At 40.5% G+C, this 17,853-nt stretch overlaps 1 protein-coding gene across 1 annotated transcript in view; it reads right to left on the bottom strand.

Annotated features, from left to right (window-relative positions):
* Window positions 1–5,025: 5,025 nt before the first annotated feature.
* The window catches only part of smarca4a (SWI/SNF related, matrix associated, actin dependent regulator of chromatin, subfamily a, member 4a), a 20,661-nt gene continuing 7,833 nt past the window's right edge, over window positions 5,026–17,853 (bottom strand). The window contains exons 11-35 of the mRNA XM_024271734.2: window positions 17,728–17,853; window positions 17,601–17,651; window positions 17,386–17,516; window positions 17,243–17,306; window positions 16,892–16,998; window positions 16,667–16,814; window positions 16,430–16,593; window positions 16,291–16,357; window positions 16,103–16,213; window positions 15,112–15,354; window positions 14,903–15,016; window positions 13,453–13,560; window positions 13,279–13,365; window positions 13,160–13,206; window positions 12,917–13,083; window positions 12,677–12,840; window positions 10,751–10,978; window positions 10,596–10,673; window positions 10,302–10,520; window positions 9,970–10,229; window positions 6,900–7,005; window positions 6,729–6,830; window positions 6,531–6,663; window positions 6,322–6,461; window positions 5,026–5,595 (exon numbers count right to left, since the gene is read on the bottom strand). Coding sequence (XP_024127502.1) covers window positions 5,563–5,595; window positions 6,322–6,461; window positions 6,531–6,663; window positions 6,729–6,830; window positions 6,900–7,005; window positions 9,970–10,229; window positions 10,302–10,520; window positions 10,596–10,673; window positions 10,751–10,978; window positions 12,677–12,840; window positions 12,917–13,083; window positions 13,160–13,206; window positions 13,279–13,365; window positions 13,453–13,560; window positions 14,903–15,016; window positions 15,112–15,354; window positions 16,103–16,213; window positions 16,291–16,357; window positions 16,430–16,593; window positions 16,667–16,814; window positions 16,892–16,998; window positions 17,243–17,306; window positions 17,386–17,516; window positions 17,601–17,651; window positions 17,728–17,853 — 3,198 coding nt within the window. The 3' untranslated portion in view covers window positions 5,026–5,562. The remainder of the gene's footprint in view (window positions 5,596–6,321; window positions 6,462–6,530; window positions 6,664–6,728; window positions 6,831–6,899; window positions 7,006–9,969; window positions 10,230–10,301; window positions 10,521–10,595; window positions 10,674–10,750; window positions 10,979–12,676; window positions 12,841–12,916; window positions 13,084–13,159; window positions 13,207–13,278; window positions 13,366–13,452; window positions 13,561–14,902; window positions 15,017–15,111; window positions 15,355–16,102; window positions 16,214–16,290; window positions 16,358–16,429; window positions 16,594–16,666; window positions 16,815–16,891; window positions 16,999–17,242; window positions 17,307–17,385; window positions 17,517–17,600; window positions 17,652–17,727) is intronic.

Genomic DNA, 17,853 nt, shown 5'->3' with positions numbered 1-17,853 from the left:
CAGATGACAAAATGCTATTTGAAAAATAACTTAATTTTTCAGCTGAAAATATGCTGTGTTGGCCACAAGCTCCCTGCTCCACTCCATCGTGATGCATCCACTTCCAGACAAACAGATCCGTGAACGTCTTTAATTTCCTCACTTGAGCTGGAATCTGGATCAAAACTGTATGACTGGATAGCTCCGCTATTGCTCACCATTTTTTTTGCAGTATTGTTGATTGGTGGTATGAGGAACAGTAAACCAGTGGGAGAATCAGGGAGCGTCAACAGTCTCGCCCAACTCCTGCCGCTCTCCAGAAACTATGTCTCAGAAAATTACAGTTTATTTTTATTTAGTCAAAAACGGCATAATCTTAAACACAAGACCGCTGGAACACTTTTAAAATAGATTAAAAGATGATTGGAGTGGTTTCGAAGGTTTATTTGAAACCATAAATTTTGAACGTAATATGACTAAAAAAAGGCAGGAATATTATTCCAGAAGAAAATCAACTTAAACCTTAAATAACTTTCAATATTTTACTCTCCATAAAAATATATTTTGTCAAAGGTTATACAAGTTAAAAAGAAGTGCAAGATAACATCTGGCCATTTATAACAATTAAATAAAATGATTTGTAGGGCTGTATAGAATTACCTGGAGGGCCGGATCCGGCCCCCGGGCCTTGACTTTGACACATGTGGTTTAGACATTGTTTGTAAAATGAAGTCGTCATTCAGTTCCTGACAAAGTGTTAATCCATATATACTTTTTTTGTTTGTTTGTTTGTTTTTTTGGTGTTTTTTTTTGCCCATTCTGCTCATCTGAAGCTGAACTTTCATGCTATTTCAAAGCTTTCATTGATGAGATGTTTTATTTCTGATGCAGCAAACATCCCATTATTATGATTCTCCCTCTCCTATACTGTAAGGTCTTATTTGCAATATTTTTTTAAATATCTAATTAAATAAAGAGTGACTTAACTTATAGAGCAATTAATAATGTGCTTGAGATAATGTCACAAAAATTTTGAGCTTTATTTTTATTATTTTCGTAATGCTTTAACTTTCCATAAATACAACACAGGAACTTGTTTTTATTTTAACACATTTTATTAACAATATTAAAAAATGCATTCCATTCATTTGCTCACTAAATTAAATAATTATTCAGAAAACTTGTTTTACACTTCACTTAAATGAAAAGAGGATTAAAACGTTAAAACAAACTCAGATGAATTAAATGAGAAAACTAAAATGAACAGAAAATTCCACTCACAACTAACAAAATCTGTGTTAAAGTATATCCCACACCCTCTTTAACTGCGTGCACAGTGGAATATTTTAAAAAGAACTCCTAAAATGAATTTTCTAGCCTGAACTCACACAGAATGAACAAAAGATGAACTTTTCTACAGAGACTCTCTCTGATTTTCCAGTTTTGCTGTCCAAAACAAACCTGCATTACTCCATTCCACCTGTCTCTCCTGCTGAACTCTGATTGGACAGAGAGGTCGCACCTTAAAGGCGGTTTGAGATTAAACTCAACGGTTAGTAGAGTAATCTTCAGCGTAAGATCTAATTTAAAATTTGGCGGCAGTGACACCATTACAAAAGAAACCGTCTGCTTTAAAAAAAAAAAAAGGAAACATTTTGCAACCTACCAGATTTGATTATGAATATGTTGTTGATTATATCATTCTTTTATTACTACACATCTTAGAAGTTTAGGAGAATCTGAAGTAATCTCTGTGCTCAGGTGAAACACTAAATGAATAATAATGGATGCCATGCAAAGAACAGCTTGCAGTGGTAATGGTGTACGGACATTTCTAGAGCGTGTCGAGAACGCTCAGTTGCAACAGTAGACGTTGCTTAATCTAAACATCCCGATGACTCAATCCCTTCTGGTTCTTCCAGCTGGTTCATCCCAGACGTTTTTCTTTTGAAAAATCCTTTCTAAACAAACCACTACTGGCTGATGCAGGTTTCATGAAGCACAGAACCAGAAGGCAGATGGAGTTCTCCAGATTTATGAAATAATGTTTGGTTACAAGCCAACCATGTGTCTACTAAGTTTTAAAAGTTCAGCTGAATTTAGACTAATTATGAGGCTAACTAATGTCTGGAGAAAAGGAAAGGAAAGAAACATGAACAACTAAATATTCAAGACTAATGCTATCTAATTCAATCTAGATCACATGTGTTAAAGTCAAGACCCGGGGGCCGGATCCGGCCCTCCGGGTGATTCTATCCGGCCCTCCTGATCATTTTATTTTATTATTATTAATGACCTGATGTTATCTTGTGCTCATTTCTAACTAACTTATTTTTATGGAGAGTAAAATATTGAAAGTAATTTGAGGTTTACGTTAATTTATTCTGGAATAATATTACTGTATTTTTTTATTCAATCATGTTAAAAGTTATGGTTTTAAAGTTTTAAAAATTGGCATTCTGCTACATTTTTGGACTATTTTGGCATTTACTAAGATTTTTTAGGCTATTTTGGAGTTTAGCTATTTTTTCCGCTACATGCTATAGCTGTTTTGGCTAAGCTAATTTTTTTTTCAAGTTTTTTAGGCTGTTTTGGAGTTTAGCTAATACCTTAGCTACATGCTAGCTGTTCTGGCTAATTTAGGCTTTTTCCGTTTTTTTGGCTATTATAAAGTTTAGCTGTTTTTACAGCTACGTTCTAACTGTTTTGGCTAACCAGATTTTTTTGTTTTGTTTTTTAGGCTTATTGGGCATTTAGATAATATCTTAGCTGGCTATCAGCTTCAGCGTTTTCAGATATCAGCACTAGCATTTTCAGTGGCCAAATTCAGCTTACAGCGTTCACACTAGCATTATCACAGGTAATGCTATATATCTAGTTCATAATTATGTTTAAAAAATTAGTTTTAGAGTGTTCAATAAATGTTTATCTTGTTTGGCCCGCGACCTAAGGAGTATTTTGGATTTTGACCCCCTGTGTGATTGAATTTGACACCCCTGATCTAGATCACCAAATTAAGGACAAATTGTCTCAGAAACATTTTAAATAAAACTGAAAAACTGATCAGACTGAAAGGTTTTCATTGTAAACGTTGCGCAAAAAGCTGTGAAGAAGCTGGTGGTGACTCATCTCTGTAGATGTTTGTTGCGTTTTATTTTCGTGAGAAGAAAATGCAGATTAACAGTCTCACCTTCAAAAAAGATGTTGGTATAAAAAGGGGGTAATTGCTGAGAGGCAATGGCAGGTGGAGGGAAACAGCAACTTAAAAATAGATGTAAACTGAGATCTAGACGTTGTTTGTGAACTCCACCAACAATCATTCAAAATGCAGATACATTTTTTGGCTAAAAACACAGAAATGAAGGTCCCTGCAGAGCCAGGACACACAGAAGAGACTTGGTGTTTGTTCAGGTGCCGACATTTGCCCTGCTGACGGCCGATCATTGAGGGCAGAAGCTGTGGGTGTGTCGGGGTTGAGCAACTTCTCTACAGCGGGAATGGCATTTGGAGTTATTTCTCTGGAGGCTTTTACTTTGTAAACAGCAACAGAATTACTATGAAAACATGATGAAGTCAGGTATGACCAAACACAAATGCACTGTTTCATACACAAGAGGCTTCAACATGTAGTTCAGTGAGAGGAAGATATCAAAATTAACTTAAAAAATAAAACAAAGAACAATTTAAATAGTATACGTTCTTGATAAATGGAAGTTTTGAGCTAAATTTGCAGTAGTGGTAAAAAATGAAAATGCAACGGTTAAGAAAGAGATCAAACAACGTAACCAGTAAGTTTTCAGTCATCAGAAGTTTGCTCTCAGTTGACCATCTAGTGTACAAACGCAGCAAGTGCAGGTCAACAAGAAAAGATCTGAGGGAAGTGGAAACAGAAATGGTTTGATATGTTTATTTTCCAAAAAATTATAACTCACTTAACCTAATCTGTGTTTAAATCCAAATCCAAAACCTTTTTGGTGTCTTTCTTTGACTTTCGTCTTTGCTCTCAACATCAAAATTATATTTATTTTCCCTGGTAATGAGGCTTTTAGCATCTATGTAAAGCCTTTTGATTTGTCTTTGTGTTTAAAATGTATAAATGATGCTGGACTGCATGATATTAATCCATTAATCCAGTCAAATAAGAGTCTTTTTACACCGTTTTCAGGCAGAGATCTTTGCTTTTTTTCCCGAGGAAAGCCTTCTCCACAAGTTAAATACATTTTTCTAGAAAAAAGTGAAAAGATGCAACAGGTTATAAAGTTAAGAAACATTCATGGAGATGAAGTTGCTATAAATCTGCCATCAACAGCAGCCTCTAGTAAATATTTGGTTTGTGTCTTGGATAAGATTCCGACCCAACTAATCAAAGAAAATTCTGTTTTCTGACTGATATGTTCGTGTTGATCCATTCGGCTCTATATGTCTTAGTTGTTAAAACTTTAACCAATTTACACGTTTAAGCAATCCCCCCACAAAAAAAAACGTCTTATTTCACCTAAAAACTGCATTTTATGACTGGGCATGGGCAATCTAGGTGGCCGCCTAGGGCGCCATCTGCTGGAGGGAGTGCTAAATGTGGAAATAAAATCCTTTTTATTTTAAGTTTTTTACAGTTTAACACACCACTCATTTTGTGTAAAAATGCTAAAAAGGTAATAATGACAACCATAAATTAAATACCTCAAAAGTTTGACATTAATGTTTCCTGGTGCTGTTCCCGTCCCGTCCTGAGGCACCCGTGTGGAAGCTAGGTGGTGGTGGGAGGGGTGTTATCTTAGTGCTTCTTTAAGACAGACGGTTTTTGACTTTTCAGGAATTAAACAAATTTATTTTAAATTGTCAAAAAATTTGACAATGACTAACAAACAGCACTTTTAAAGCCTCAGTTATAGAGGTCAACAGACAAAAGAAGTTGATTTATGGTTTGGTTACCCTTTAAATTGGTTTTGCTTAGACGTTTTCTATTGGATGCAAACTTAAAGCTGAATTCTTGTGGACATGGATGACCTTTAGATCCTCTGCCTGAAGCAAAAACACAGACGTCTTCACTTTATTCATGAGATGATTTTATTGTAACGTTTTGGAGTCCAGTGACACTGACAGGAGAAAATGGTCCTCACCCTCCCTCCCGTTTATTACACACGTGACCTGAGAGGGAGGGGCTGCAGGGTGGGATGTACCGTCATCCCGCTTGTAGTCTTAAATTAAACACAGAATAGCGAGGACGGGTGCATTTCCACAGACTCAGGAAAGGGTCTCCTCGTTCATACAAATGCTTCGCCTCACTTAAAAACATGTTTCAAAGGCCCACCATCAGTTAATAATAATTCAGGCTCCGTTGATGTTTCATCTACGGGAGAAAACACAAAAAAGGCAAAGAGACACACGACTAATCATGACAGGAAATGATTTAAATATGAAGTGGATGGTTCATAGTTTTTTAATAAATTGTGTAATGCAAGAGTTTCACTAAAAATCAACTTTTCTAGGTAAAACTAGGCTGACTGACGGACTGACTGCTGATTCTAAGTAAAACGTATAAAAGTGCAGTCAAAGGCTCCGTGGACTGCTGGTTGAGTGGCTTCAATCGTCGTCGCTGCCGCTGGCCGAGCGTTCCTGCAAACACAACAAACAGCATTACTGCGCGGTAGGGTGGGTTGAATAAATCGATCAATCGACCTGAATCGATTTAAGCTTAATAGATCAATAATCGATTCACAAGATATATAAACCGATTTAGCTAAAGTCCGCTAGCTTGATGCTAACGTTCAATAGAATTTCCCATTGGACAGCTAATGCTAACGTTCGGTTGACCAAATACATACATTGCTGACTAAATGAACATCTTTATTTACTTACAGGCATTCATTTCCCAAACTCTTTTAAGGAAATTAATTGTTAAAGTAACCATTTGTGGTCTAAAACTTCATTTTTTTTCCCTCACACTGATGTCTTCTTCTTGAATAAAGCGCACTTCTATAGACCTAGTGGCCAAACTTAACGTCCTCCAGGAGAAGCAGAACAATGTTTACAATGTTAATGATCTGAACATGTTTGTTAGAACTTCTGCTTTAGAGAATCTATGTAACACTGGATGATATTAACAATCTCATTATTTTAATAATACATTTTACAGTGAACTGTATCAGATTATTATAAATATATTCAGATTAAATAGTAGATTTTTAATTTATTTCTAAACAAGTGTGTATAAATTTGCAAACTCAAAATTGAATTGAAGAATCAGAAAAAACTGAATTTAATCGTTTCTGGATATTATAACCGATCCCCAGCCCTACTGCGCAGCCTGCCGACACGCCGCCGCGCTCAAACCCAGCTCACCTCCTCCTGCTCCTCCTCGCTGTCATCGTCGCTGACCACCGGTTTGGCCCGGGAGCCGCGGCCCCTCCGCTTCTGGCCTTTTCCTCCCCTGTCCCCCTTCTCCTTCCGGCTCAGTTTGATCTTCACCTTCACCGATCGCGCTGCAGGAGGACGGCAAAATCAGAACACGTTCCTCCTGCCGACTCCTCGGAAACCTTCAGAGCGCTTACATTCAGACTCGGAGCCTTCATCGACATCCTCCTCCTCCTCTTCGCTCTCCTCGCCCTCGCTTTCGTCCTCCTTCTCAATCTTCTGCCTCACACTGGTGAAGACTGACTGGAGAACGATGGAGTCCTCGTAGATCTGTAAGACAGACTCGGTGAGCTTCAGAAGGAGTTCTGTGCTTCTCCTGGGGGGGCGGGGCTTACCAACGAGCCCTCCAGGTTAAAGGTCTGAGCGTTCTGGCAGAGCAGCATCACATCCTTCTCCAGGTCGTTCAGGCTGCGGTATTTGTGGCTGCGGATCCTCTCCTGATTGGACGAGTCGTCCGTCAGAATAAAGAACACAAATAGGAAAACAGGAAAAGGGGGCGGGGTTACCTTGATCTTTCTGAAGTCGACAGGTTTGCGGATGAGCTCGTAATATTCTGGCAGCTCTTTACGAGAAGGAAGCTGGATGAAAACCTCGCTCAGCTGTCGGCCGTTACTGCAGAAAAGATTCATCAAAACAACAATGAGAAAAGATTCAAATGACAGACCTCAAACCATTTTGTAGTGACAAGAGATAAACGTAACAAAGTCTCCACTCAGAGAGTGACGGGTATTTCACTTTAGACAAAAAAATATTTTAAAAAGGCTTTCGTCTTTTTGTCAAAACTCTCGTATCTGATGTCCTTAAAGTCCCCCTATGACAATTTAAAAAACAAAAACATTCCCAGTAGTGTTTCAATTATGATTATGAAGTTTTTGACCAAAATCCCACAACCTAAATGTCTTAAAAAGCCATTTTTCATGTTGATCTGAAGCCTCTATATATTTATAACAGCTCTGTGTCTCGATAGTGTAAATCTTCATCACTGCTGCATAAAAATGTCCATCAATCTGGGTAACGTTCAGCCGTATGGTTCTGATCCGGATGTCAGTTGGACGAGGAAGTGAAGATCTTCATGGACAGAACTTCCTCCAAAATCCTGATTCTTTCTCCTTCCAGTTCACCAAAGACTCTTTTAGCTAATTCTCCAATGTTTATTGACGTTGCTGTGATCAATACATTCAACCATTGGTTTCTCAGAGTTCTTGATAAAATGTGAAGATACCATCTTCTCTTCTCCAGAACCTGAACTAGACACTAGGAACAGATGAGGGTTTAGTGCATGTGCAGCAGAGCTGTTGATGGAAAGAAGATCATTCATTCAAACAGAGTCTGTCCAAGACAGTTTGATTGATTTAAAAGGAGAAATACTCGGAAATGCAAAACAAAATGATTTCTAATCAAATTTGTTCTCTTTTTTTAAGAAAAATGCCACACAGACATGTTAAAAACTCTAAAAACATGATTTTCATCAGAGGGGGGTTTTGAGGTCGCATGCATGGATGCAGCAGCAAAAACCGTCATTTATTTCTTTACGAGCAGCAACAGCTCTGGATGATGATCGAAGAGGAAACCAGAGGTTTCAGCACAAGATAAATATTTGTTCCTGAAGTTTAAAGAGTGAACAGCTACTTTCTGAACTGAACAACACGCTCTCTCTCCACTTAAAGTGTTAGTAATGCCCTGGGACAAAGCTAAAATAAGTATCCAGATATATTCCATATGTTCTAATGTATCAAAAATAACAAATAATTACAGTTGACAAATGCAGGTTTTTGTAAAATTTGACAAAATCAACAACAAATCACACTCGCAATTCGCCCTGCTTCAGAAACGGCTCGATTTGGGTCACGTGACGCGTTGACGTCATGTGGGTGAGACAGCACCAGCAGCAGAATGCAGGCGGACCCAGGGTGTCTGCAGATACATGTATGTGTGTGCGCTGCGGCAAGGTTGAATTCTATAAACATCGGTGTTATGGTCTGACGGAGTATTAGGGCCACCAACAAAAAATAAATAAATAAAATAAAATTATGATTTTTAAAGTCACACATTTACGAGATTTACAATTGAAATAAGCCTATTGTGAATGAACACTGAGCAGAACCAGACCGACTAAACTGTGAAAAGCTTCTGATTTCAACAGGTAAACTGAATGTTTAAAACATTGCACATGTTTGGAAGTTTCTTTGTTTGATTTGAAGTTTATTAATCATTGATGGTGGCTTGCAGGATCTCTGCAGATCCGTTGATGAAACCATCGACAGTCGCAGCGGTCCACCAGTCATTTCTTCCTCCGTGAAAGATCAGATCTCATTCATTTCTGTGTGATGCTTTCATCTGAAGAGGAATCGTTTTCGGAATTTTCAGTGTACTTAGCTAACGTGACAGACTGTCGTCATCCCATGTTGTTGTTGTGTGTTGAAACGGGACGATTCATGTGGAGAACGGCTCGTACGGAGAAATGTTTACTGGGTTTCTGGGCATGTGCAAGTAAGGTGGTGAAAGAGCTTCCGGGTATGTGAATAAAGTGATTAAATAAGTGAATAAATAAATAATAATAAAGTGGCGGACGGTCCTGCAAACATGTCTCTACGCTCTTTATTTTGCATATGAAACTCTGCATTACCGACCCTGATAGTCAGCGTCATTGATGATTTGATTTAGAGTCGCCAAAAGGTTCCGATCTGTAAATAAAGCTTCACGAGATGCTCCACGTCTTCCAGCTTCGAGCATGGCTCTGATAAACTGACAGCTTTCGTTTTCATCGGCATTCTCAGCGTCACTGTCAGTGTCATTGCCAGATTGTGAGCTCTTACTTTCCGCGCTGCCGGCTCAAATTGATGGAGCTTTACAGTCCTCAAACCACAAACACCCGGCGCCTCTGAATCAGCGTCACTTTTAGAACAAATGTTTCCACAATCTGAGTCTGAAGACAGAATTGTGGACCTGGAAATATCGCCGCTATCGCTAGCTCCGACACGCAAAGGAGAAGCCATCTTGCTATATTGACTCTGGTGACGTCACACGCACCACGTGACCAAAACGGAGCTCTTTACCCGGAAGAGACAGGTTTGCCAAATTTGGCCTCAAAAACGCCGTTTTATTTCAATATTTCTTGCTCAAAACACAGCAAAACATTTGGAAATGGTAAATATAAGGCGAAATACAGTTAACACCGAAAATGACCTACAACCCCATTACTAACCCTTTAAGCAAACTGATTCTGTAAAAGTTACTGCAAAATAAAGTGAATGTTTAAAGCTAGTTCTAAGCAGGACTTGTGAAGCTTTAAGACCCACTGATCAAAATTGTGTGGAACACGCAAAACATCTGTTTACTGCAATGTAAGGTTTTGTAAAATGCAAACATTTATAACATATTTTTGGGAGGGAAAGGCACAAAAAAAGACAGGAAGCTGCTAGAACATAAACAAGAGGTCGACATCTGTAAGGTGAAGTAAATAAATTCAGGTTTTTTATTTCATATTTTTAATGTTTTCATGAGGTTTGCTCAAAAATAAGGTTTTATAATCTCCTAATGGATGGTGTTTTGGAGGATTAGCTTCAGTGGACTCACCTGTCCTTGTACTTGATGACGGCGTCGACGATCTTCTTCATCTTCTTGGTGAGGGACTGCGGATTGGGGGAGAGCTTCTCTGCAGGCGGACGGCCTCGTTTCTTGGCCTTCTTCACCTCCTCATCCTTGTCGCGCCCACGGCTGCTGGAGCCCAGCGAGGAGGACCCGCCGTCGTGGTCCCGGTCCCTCCTCCGCTTCCTGGTGGTCTTCTTGTGGCGCACTTCCTCCTCTATGTCCTCCAGATTACCTTCCTCGATGGCCTGCACAAACAGACGACTGAACTCATGCGACTGTGGATGGATCGGACCTTCGGCAGCTGGAATGCTCCGCACCTTCAGCCATTGCTTCTCCGTGAGCGAGTCGCTGTAGTCCACCTCCTTCCGCTGGCGGGACCCCCTGCCGAACATCTTCTCCTCCTCCTCTTCGCAGGTTAGCCTCTCCACCTCGGCGTCGTCCTTTAAGATCCAGTTGGGGAGGTCGTCCTCCTCCATCAGACGAGGTTTCCTCTTGGGGTTGCGAGCTTCTTCGCGGCGCCTGTCCAGGTCCATGCGCTGCAGAGACGTCGAGAGTCGGATCGTAAATCCCAAAACGTTTATTTGTGGAAGTGATGCAAAAACGGGACTAACCATGAACTGTTCAAACTCCTCCTCACTCCTGGCAATCATCTGGTTCACGGTTTCATCATCGGGCACCTCGTCTTCCTCCTGCACACAGGAAGATGCAATAAGAGAAGTCTGCTGACAGAAACCGGGGAGGCAGAGGTGTGGGAGGACGGGCTCACCTCGTCCTGCTCTTCGTGCTCCAGGATGGCCTGCAGGAACGCCCGCCGCTCATAGCCCGAGGACTTCTGGTCGAACATGCCGGCCTGGATGACCTTCTGGTCCACGTTCAGTTTGTACTTGGCCGCTGCGAGGATCTTCTCCTCCACGCTGTTGACGGTGCAGAGCCGCAGAACACGCACCTCGTTCTGCTGACCGATGCGATGAGCTCGGTCCTGAGCCTGCAAGTCCTGGAAAGACGAGAAATTCACGAGGAATCTGGGTAAATACTGGAGTCAAAATTCTTCATTCTAACCTATTTGTTTTATTCTAACCCAATTCTGATGCAATTATTGAGAAAAACAAAAAGATTCACTTGTGATTCCATTTTTGATTTACAGACCCTAAATCATCATACCACCGTCTCCATGCCCAACAACTGACTTAAGAGTCAATAGACTTTAGTGAAACAAAATTACTATTTAAATGTGGGTGTTATGTGAAGAGAACCCCCTGAACTAATCTGTTTTATGACTGCAGTATATCAAACCAAAGCCGAGCAGCTTTTTCTGATTCTCAAGGGAAACTAATTTAGACTTTTTCTGATTTACAGCAGCAGTTAAGGTCTCAAAAATAAAAGCTCAGAGGTTTGACCAGTTATTATCCATGAAACAAAGTCTTAATGTAAATTTGTCCCTCTTTGTTCTTCTAAGGCAGGGGTCTGCAACCTCCAACCCTTAAAGAGCCATACGGGTCGATTTCTCGCCAACCAAAACCCAGTAGGAGCTAAAAAGTCTTCAATCAACCTTTAGAAAAATAAGATACTGATTTATATTAATGTTTTGGCTCCTGACATGATACATTTAAATAAACTATTGTGGTTTTTTTGCATAAATAAAAAAATAAACATGAAGAGAAAATACCTTTTTAATTTTTTTTTAAAATGCTTTGAATGACTTCCATTCAAAATAAAAGGCATCCTACACTATAGGATCATGTCAATGCAGCAAATGCAGAACACGTGTCAAAGTCAAATCTCCGGGGGCCAGATCCGGCCCTCTGGGTAATTATATCTGTCCCTGCAGATCATTTTTTTATTGTTATTAATGGCCCGATGTTATCTTGTGCTCATTTCTAACTTGTATAATTTCAACTTCAGCGTTTTCACAGGTAATGCTATATATCTAGTTCACAATTATGATAAAAAAGTTACGGTTTTAAAGTTTTAAAAATGTAGCTTTAGAGTGTTCAATAAATGTTTATCTTGTTCGGCCCGCGACCTAAAGTGTGTTTTGGATTTTGGCCCCCTCGGCAGTAGTTTAAAGTCATCAATAATTAAAATCTTTTTACTATTTCTGCTGAACTTCAGCCCCAAATTCATAAATATAACCAACAAAAACCATATCAGAGCTAATGAAGTGACCCCTACCCTTTAAATCCTTGAATTTGTTCAAAATAGAAAATCTGCTTTATAATCCAGTGGATTATAAATTAAAGTATCTGTAATCCTGGTTGTGTTTACTGACGATAAACTGATTTTCTGTAATAAATGAAGCTCAAAATGAAGTCAAATGTGTCGGTATGATATCGATAAACTACAGAGGATTGATGGAGAATTACGGCTACTGTTGTTAAGATCCTCTTTAATTAGTTAATACTGCCCTTCAACTGTTTGCGAATGAGTTGAAAAAATATTAAAACATTTTATTTTAACCAAAGCCACAATGGGGGGGACCACATGTGGCTCTTTTGAGGCAGGTTGCAGATCTCTGCTCTGAGGTCATTTCTATTTCAATGTAGGATCTGTAGAAAAAACAGAAATGTTTTTAACTTGTTCTATGACAGGACTGTAAAATTCAAATGTATCCATCCATCACATATTTTTTTTTTTACTTTGTGACTTGCGATCTCTGATTCCTATTTGCCTCTTTCGGGTAATTCCTAATTACCTGGTGGGGGTTCCAGTCGCTGTCAAAAATGATCACAGTGTCGGCAGACTGCAGGTTCAGACCCAGACCTCCGGCTCTGGTACTGAGCAGGAAGATGAAGTACTCCGAGGCCGGGTCGTTGAACGTCTTCAGCAGCATGCCTCGGTCCTCAGCTTTGGTCGTTCCTACAAAGACAAAAACTCTATTACTGAACTTCATAGCTTCTAAAAAGCAGCAGTTGTGTGTTTCTGAGCATCTCACCATCCAGACGCAGATACTTGAAGCTGCGGTAGGCGAAGTAGTCCTCCATGATGGTCATGAGGGTGGTCATTTGACAGAACAGCAGCACTTTGTGGTTTGTGGCTCTCAGCTTGGGCAGAATCCGATCTAGCAGCTCAAATTTCCCAGAAGCCCGGTAGAGGTCGGGCCTGAGCAGAAAGAAAACAGAGTCGTGAAGAAGATTGTAAAATGAACAAAAAACTCAGAAATGTTTGTTCCACTCACCCGGTCACGATTCCTCCAGAATAACCTAAATGCTCCGAAAACGATTCCTGCAAACACGACGAAATGTCAAAATGCGTCTTCGTTTAGAGTTGGACGGCGCCGCGCGATGCGGTTCTCACCTCGATGTGCTGGAACATGAAGGGATGATTGCAAATCTTTCTCAGCTGCATGATGGTGTTCATCAGGGTCTTGGTACCTCCCTTACCCTGAAATGGGTCAGAATAAAACACACTTTTAAAAACATAATTAAAGATCCTAAACTTAAGTGAGCACCATCGGCGCCCTCTTCGTACCTTCTTGTCTTTTTCGGAGCCGTCTGTGAGCAGGACCCCCTTCGCCTGCATGTGTCTGTACAGAACTCGCTGCAGCGCCGACATGTCGCACTTGATCACATACTCCACCTGCAGCGACAGAAGACTCATTCAGGACTGACTGAGAGGAAATCTGACCGTTGCTTATCTGTTTCATAAATCATGACATGTAAAATCATTCAAAGATGAAGGCATTCTGGATGTTTTGCAGTGAGATGACCTTTGACCCAAACCTCACAGAGGAAGGATTTGATCAACGATTTGGACACAAACCCTGCAGAAAACCTCGTCTTTAGTTGATGTTTCAGGGTAAAATCTAAAAAAATGACCACAAATCAGACCGGAATGGTGCGAGGAGTCAGCTGACACATCATGTGACCTTAGTGTCAAACTAGGAGCAGCATACGACGCTGAAGTTAGCTTCCGATTCACGAGAGCACCAAAGGAACATTCCACTGTATTTATCACCTTGGACCACCTAAGAACAGGTCCTGTTCAGAAACTGCTGCACCTAGACAGCTCAAACTTGGATTAAACTATGTTTAGATAGTAAAGAATACATTTTACATACAGTTTCTGATTTGTGAAAGCTTTATTGGATTTGTGAAAACTGGAAATAGGAGGATTTTGATGGCGTTATACATTAAACCAATGGTATGGAGCTCGTCATGTCACTGACCAATTACTGGAGCCCTTTCATGCACAGATGCCCGCCTTCTACGTGGTATTTTTGATGTAATATATGTGTTTGTATTTTGAAGTACTTTATACAGGTTTTTTTTTTAAGTAAAATGTTTCAAAAATATATATTTTTTCTTTAATCTAATTAGTTTTATTTTTTTCCCCTTTTTTTACTGATCCAAAAAATTGTGACTGTAAAACCTTTACATGATCCAAACTGTGAGTTTTGTGATCTGTTACACCCTTAATGTTGGTTATTTGGAGATACTATGAATTCAGGACAGACAAAGTTCTCCAAACAAACGTACAAACGAAAACCTGCAGAAATCTAAAAATTATTTAAATAAAACCATCACAGTGAGATGGAAATATATTATTTATTTATTTTATTTTTTGCTATTTGTCCATTTATTGCAAGTCATACCATTATCGCAGTTTCAAACACAGATATTGCATATTTTTCTCATATCGTGCAGACCTACTGAACCTAATTGAAGATTTATGTAAATGTAGCAAAATGTACATTCTGTACAGGAGAAATAGAATAGAGGAGGATAATTGACAAGGGCTGGATGGAGAACAAAATATGCAGTTTAAAAAAAAAGTCAATTGCCAAACACTGAAAAATATTTGAAACTGCTACAAAGGCGAGCTGCTGGACAATTTAAATATAATAAATATACTCAAACAAATCCATAGGTGAATTTCTTAAAAAGCATCTTCCATCAAAGTCAGGATTATTTGGGCTCACCTTCTCCGGCAGCTGCGCCTCCACCTCCTTCTTGAGTCTGCGCAGCAAGAACGGTCGCAGCACTTTGTGTAAACGGCGGATAATCAGGATGGTCTCCTCTTCATTCAGATCAACCTGCAGTAAAAAAACAAAAGGATTTTAGGAGAAACTAGTTCCTCATCTGGGTTTATTTCTTGAATAAAATCATCTCTGCAGTGCCTCGAACGCACCTTCTCCCCCGTCATGGCGAAGGGGGCGTTGAACCACTGCTCGAAGGTGCTGCAGCTCTTGAAGATGGTGGGCAGCAGGAAGTTGAGCAGCGCCCACAGCTCGGGGAGTTTGTTCTGCAGCGGCGTGCCCGTGAGCAGCAAACGCCGGGGCGCTAAGTAGTGCGTGTTAAGCACCTGCGTCAGCTTACAGTGGTGGTTCTTCATGCGATGACCTTCGTCCACAATCATGTACTTCCAACGGATCTGTGACCAAAAGTTCATGTTAGAAAACATTAAATGTAGGGCTGAGTTCATAAAATCAATGAATCAATCTAAGCTCAATAGATTGATAATCGATTCATGAAATAGAGATCAATTTAGCATATAAAGCTAAAGTCCGCTAGATGCTAATGTTTAATGGGATTTCCCATTGAATGGCTAATGCTAACGCTCAGTCAACCTAAACATACATTACTGACTAAATGAACATCTTTACAAACTCACAGGCAGGAATTTTCCAAAGTCTTTTAAGGAAATTTTGTTTTAAAGTAACCTTTTTTGGTCTAAAAAACGTTTTTTTCCTTACACATTCCTTTTCTAGAGTAGTATGTAATGTTATAGCGCAATCGCCACCTAGTGGTCAAACTGAACCGTCCTCCAGGAGAAGCAGAACAATGTTTACAATGTCAATGCTCTGAACATTTTAGTTAGAACTTCTCCTTTAGAGAATCCATGTAACACTGGATGATATTAACAATCTCATTATTTTACTGATACATTTACAGTATGTGAACTGGATCAGATTAATATCAATATATTCAAAACAGATAGTAGATTATTAATGTATTTCTAAACAAATGTCTATACATGTGTAAATTCTAAATTAAATTTAAGGGTTGAAAGAATTGAAAAAAATAGAATCTACTCGATCCAGACTCTTGTGAATCAAATCGATAGTCAATACCCAGCCCTACTCATATGGGCATAAACAACAGATAAAGCCATCTGTTACCTTAGCTAGCACTTGTTTGTCCTTGATGATGTACTCGTAGGTGGTTAGCAGCACGTTGAATTTGCCGCTGCGCAAGATGGGAACAAAAGCACGGCGAGCGACTGGAGAGCCCTGGAAGAGAACGCCTTTAATTACTCTACAAATGTCTACGTAAAGAAAAACACACAAATCTTTCATCTCCAACTTGCCTTGTATGAGACCTTCACCACAGACGGAGCCCACTTATCAAACTCGTACACCCAGTTTGACAAAGTTCTGAAAGCACACAGGTTAGATGGTCACGATTGGCAGCTAAAGCAGCAGAAAGGAGGAGGAGTCTGAACTCACGAGAGAGGAACGATGATGAGGAAGGGTCCGTTGATGCGCTTGTACTCCATGAGGTAAGTGATGAGGGCGATGGTCTGAATGGTTTTCCCCAGACCCATCTCATCAGCCAGGATGCCGTTCAGGTTGTTGTTGTAAAGTGACACCAGCCACTCCAGACCTTTAATCTGAGCAGCACAAGTTGGTTTGTGAGGGCGACGCTTCTTCACAAAGATCACACCCGTCCGTTCTGAGGGGTACCTGGTATTGCTTGAGCTGCCCGTTGACCAGCAGGGAGGACTGCTTATCCACCTTTTCTGTGACGGCGTGAGCTACAGCGTAGTACGACTGCAGGCCGCGTTGGAAACTTGCGTTGCCGTATTCATCGTCTACATCCTGCTTGGCGTTACTGATGACAGAGAGACGCATTAGCATACAAGAAAACAAAAACGCTGAAAAAAAATCCACGTCACGTGATGAGTTTACTCGATGATGTGCCGGACGTCCACTTCTGACACGTCTTCGCTGTCGGGGTCTGGAATCTTCTTCTTCTCCTCTGCTGGGGCTGTAGAGGGTTTTTCCTCCTCATCGTCCTGACAAACCCCACCCCCAAAACATTTAGTCTTAGAGCTCTAGCTTGTGATGCGCCCCTATTTCTATGCCTCGTTTCCACTGAGCGGTCTAGATCGGTACGGCATTTTGAGCGTTTCTATTATAAAACGGACCCATTAGAAGGGACAGGCTTTGCCCCTTTAATCATGTTTGAAGCACCATTATGGCATCAACAGAGACTAAATCCATACATTACCCACCCCTATACGTGCAAAATTTACGCACCTCTTCATCGTCATCATCATCTGAGCCGCTGTCTTCACTGTCTGAACGCGGTGCTACTTCGTATCTGCAGCAGACGAGAGTTTTAGAGTAAATCTGTGATACAATAAAGACAACAGAAAAAGGGTTTTTGCAGTGACGGATACCCTGGGTTCATTTCTAGCCAGGCTTCCAGCTGGCCGGCCTTGGGCGCTTCAACTCCAGTCAAAATCTTTCCGCTGTCCACGTGGATGACTTTGACCGGCAGGTCGCTCATCTGACTGGTCTCGTCCAACGGCTGACGGCAGAGAAAGAACAAACATGGCCGTCAAACGCTTCACAGGAAGGTAAGAAGTCACGACGGCTGACATTACAAACTCACCTCTCCATCGGGTCCTAAAGAAGCAGCACCACTTTCTGCAGACTCTGGCTTCTGAAGGTGAAACAGTTCACACAAAAAATGATGAGAAAAAAAAATGTTGAATACAGAAGTGTGTCGAAAAGTTTACCTTCTTTTTCTTCTTCTTCTTCTTCTCCTTTAGGGCCTGAGCAGCTTTGTGGGCGCGCACCAGCTCCGTGAGGTTGGCAACGTACTCGTCCGTCTGCTGCAGCAGGTAAGCCAGACGCTTGTCTTT

The sequence above is a fragment of the Oryzias melastigma genome, linkage group LG8 (assembly GCF_002922805.2).
Source record: "Oryzias melastigma strain HK-1 linkage group LG8, ASM292280v2, whole genome shotgun sequence".
Taxonomy (NCBI): Eukaryota; Metazoa; Chordata; class Actinopteri; order Beloniformes; family Adrianichthyidae; genus Oryzias; species Oryzias melastigma.
This window is presented reverse-complemented; position numbering and strand designations above follow the sequence as displayed.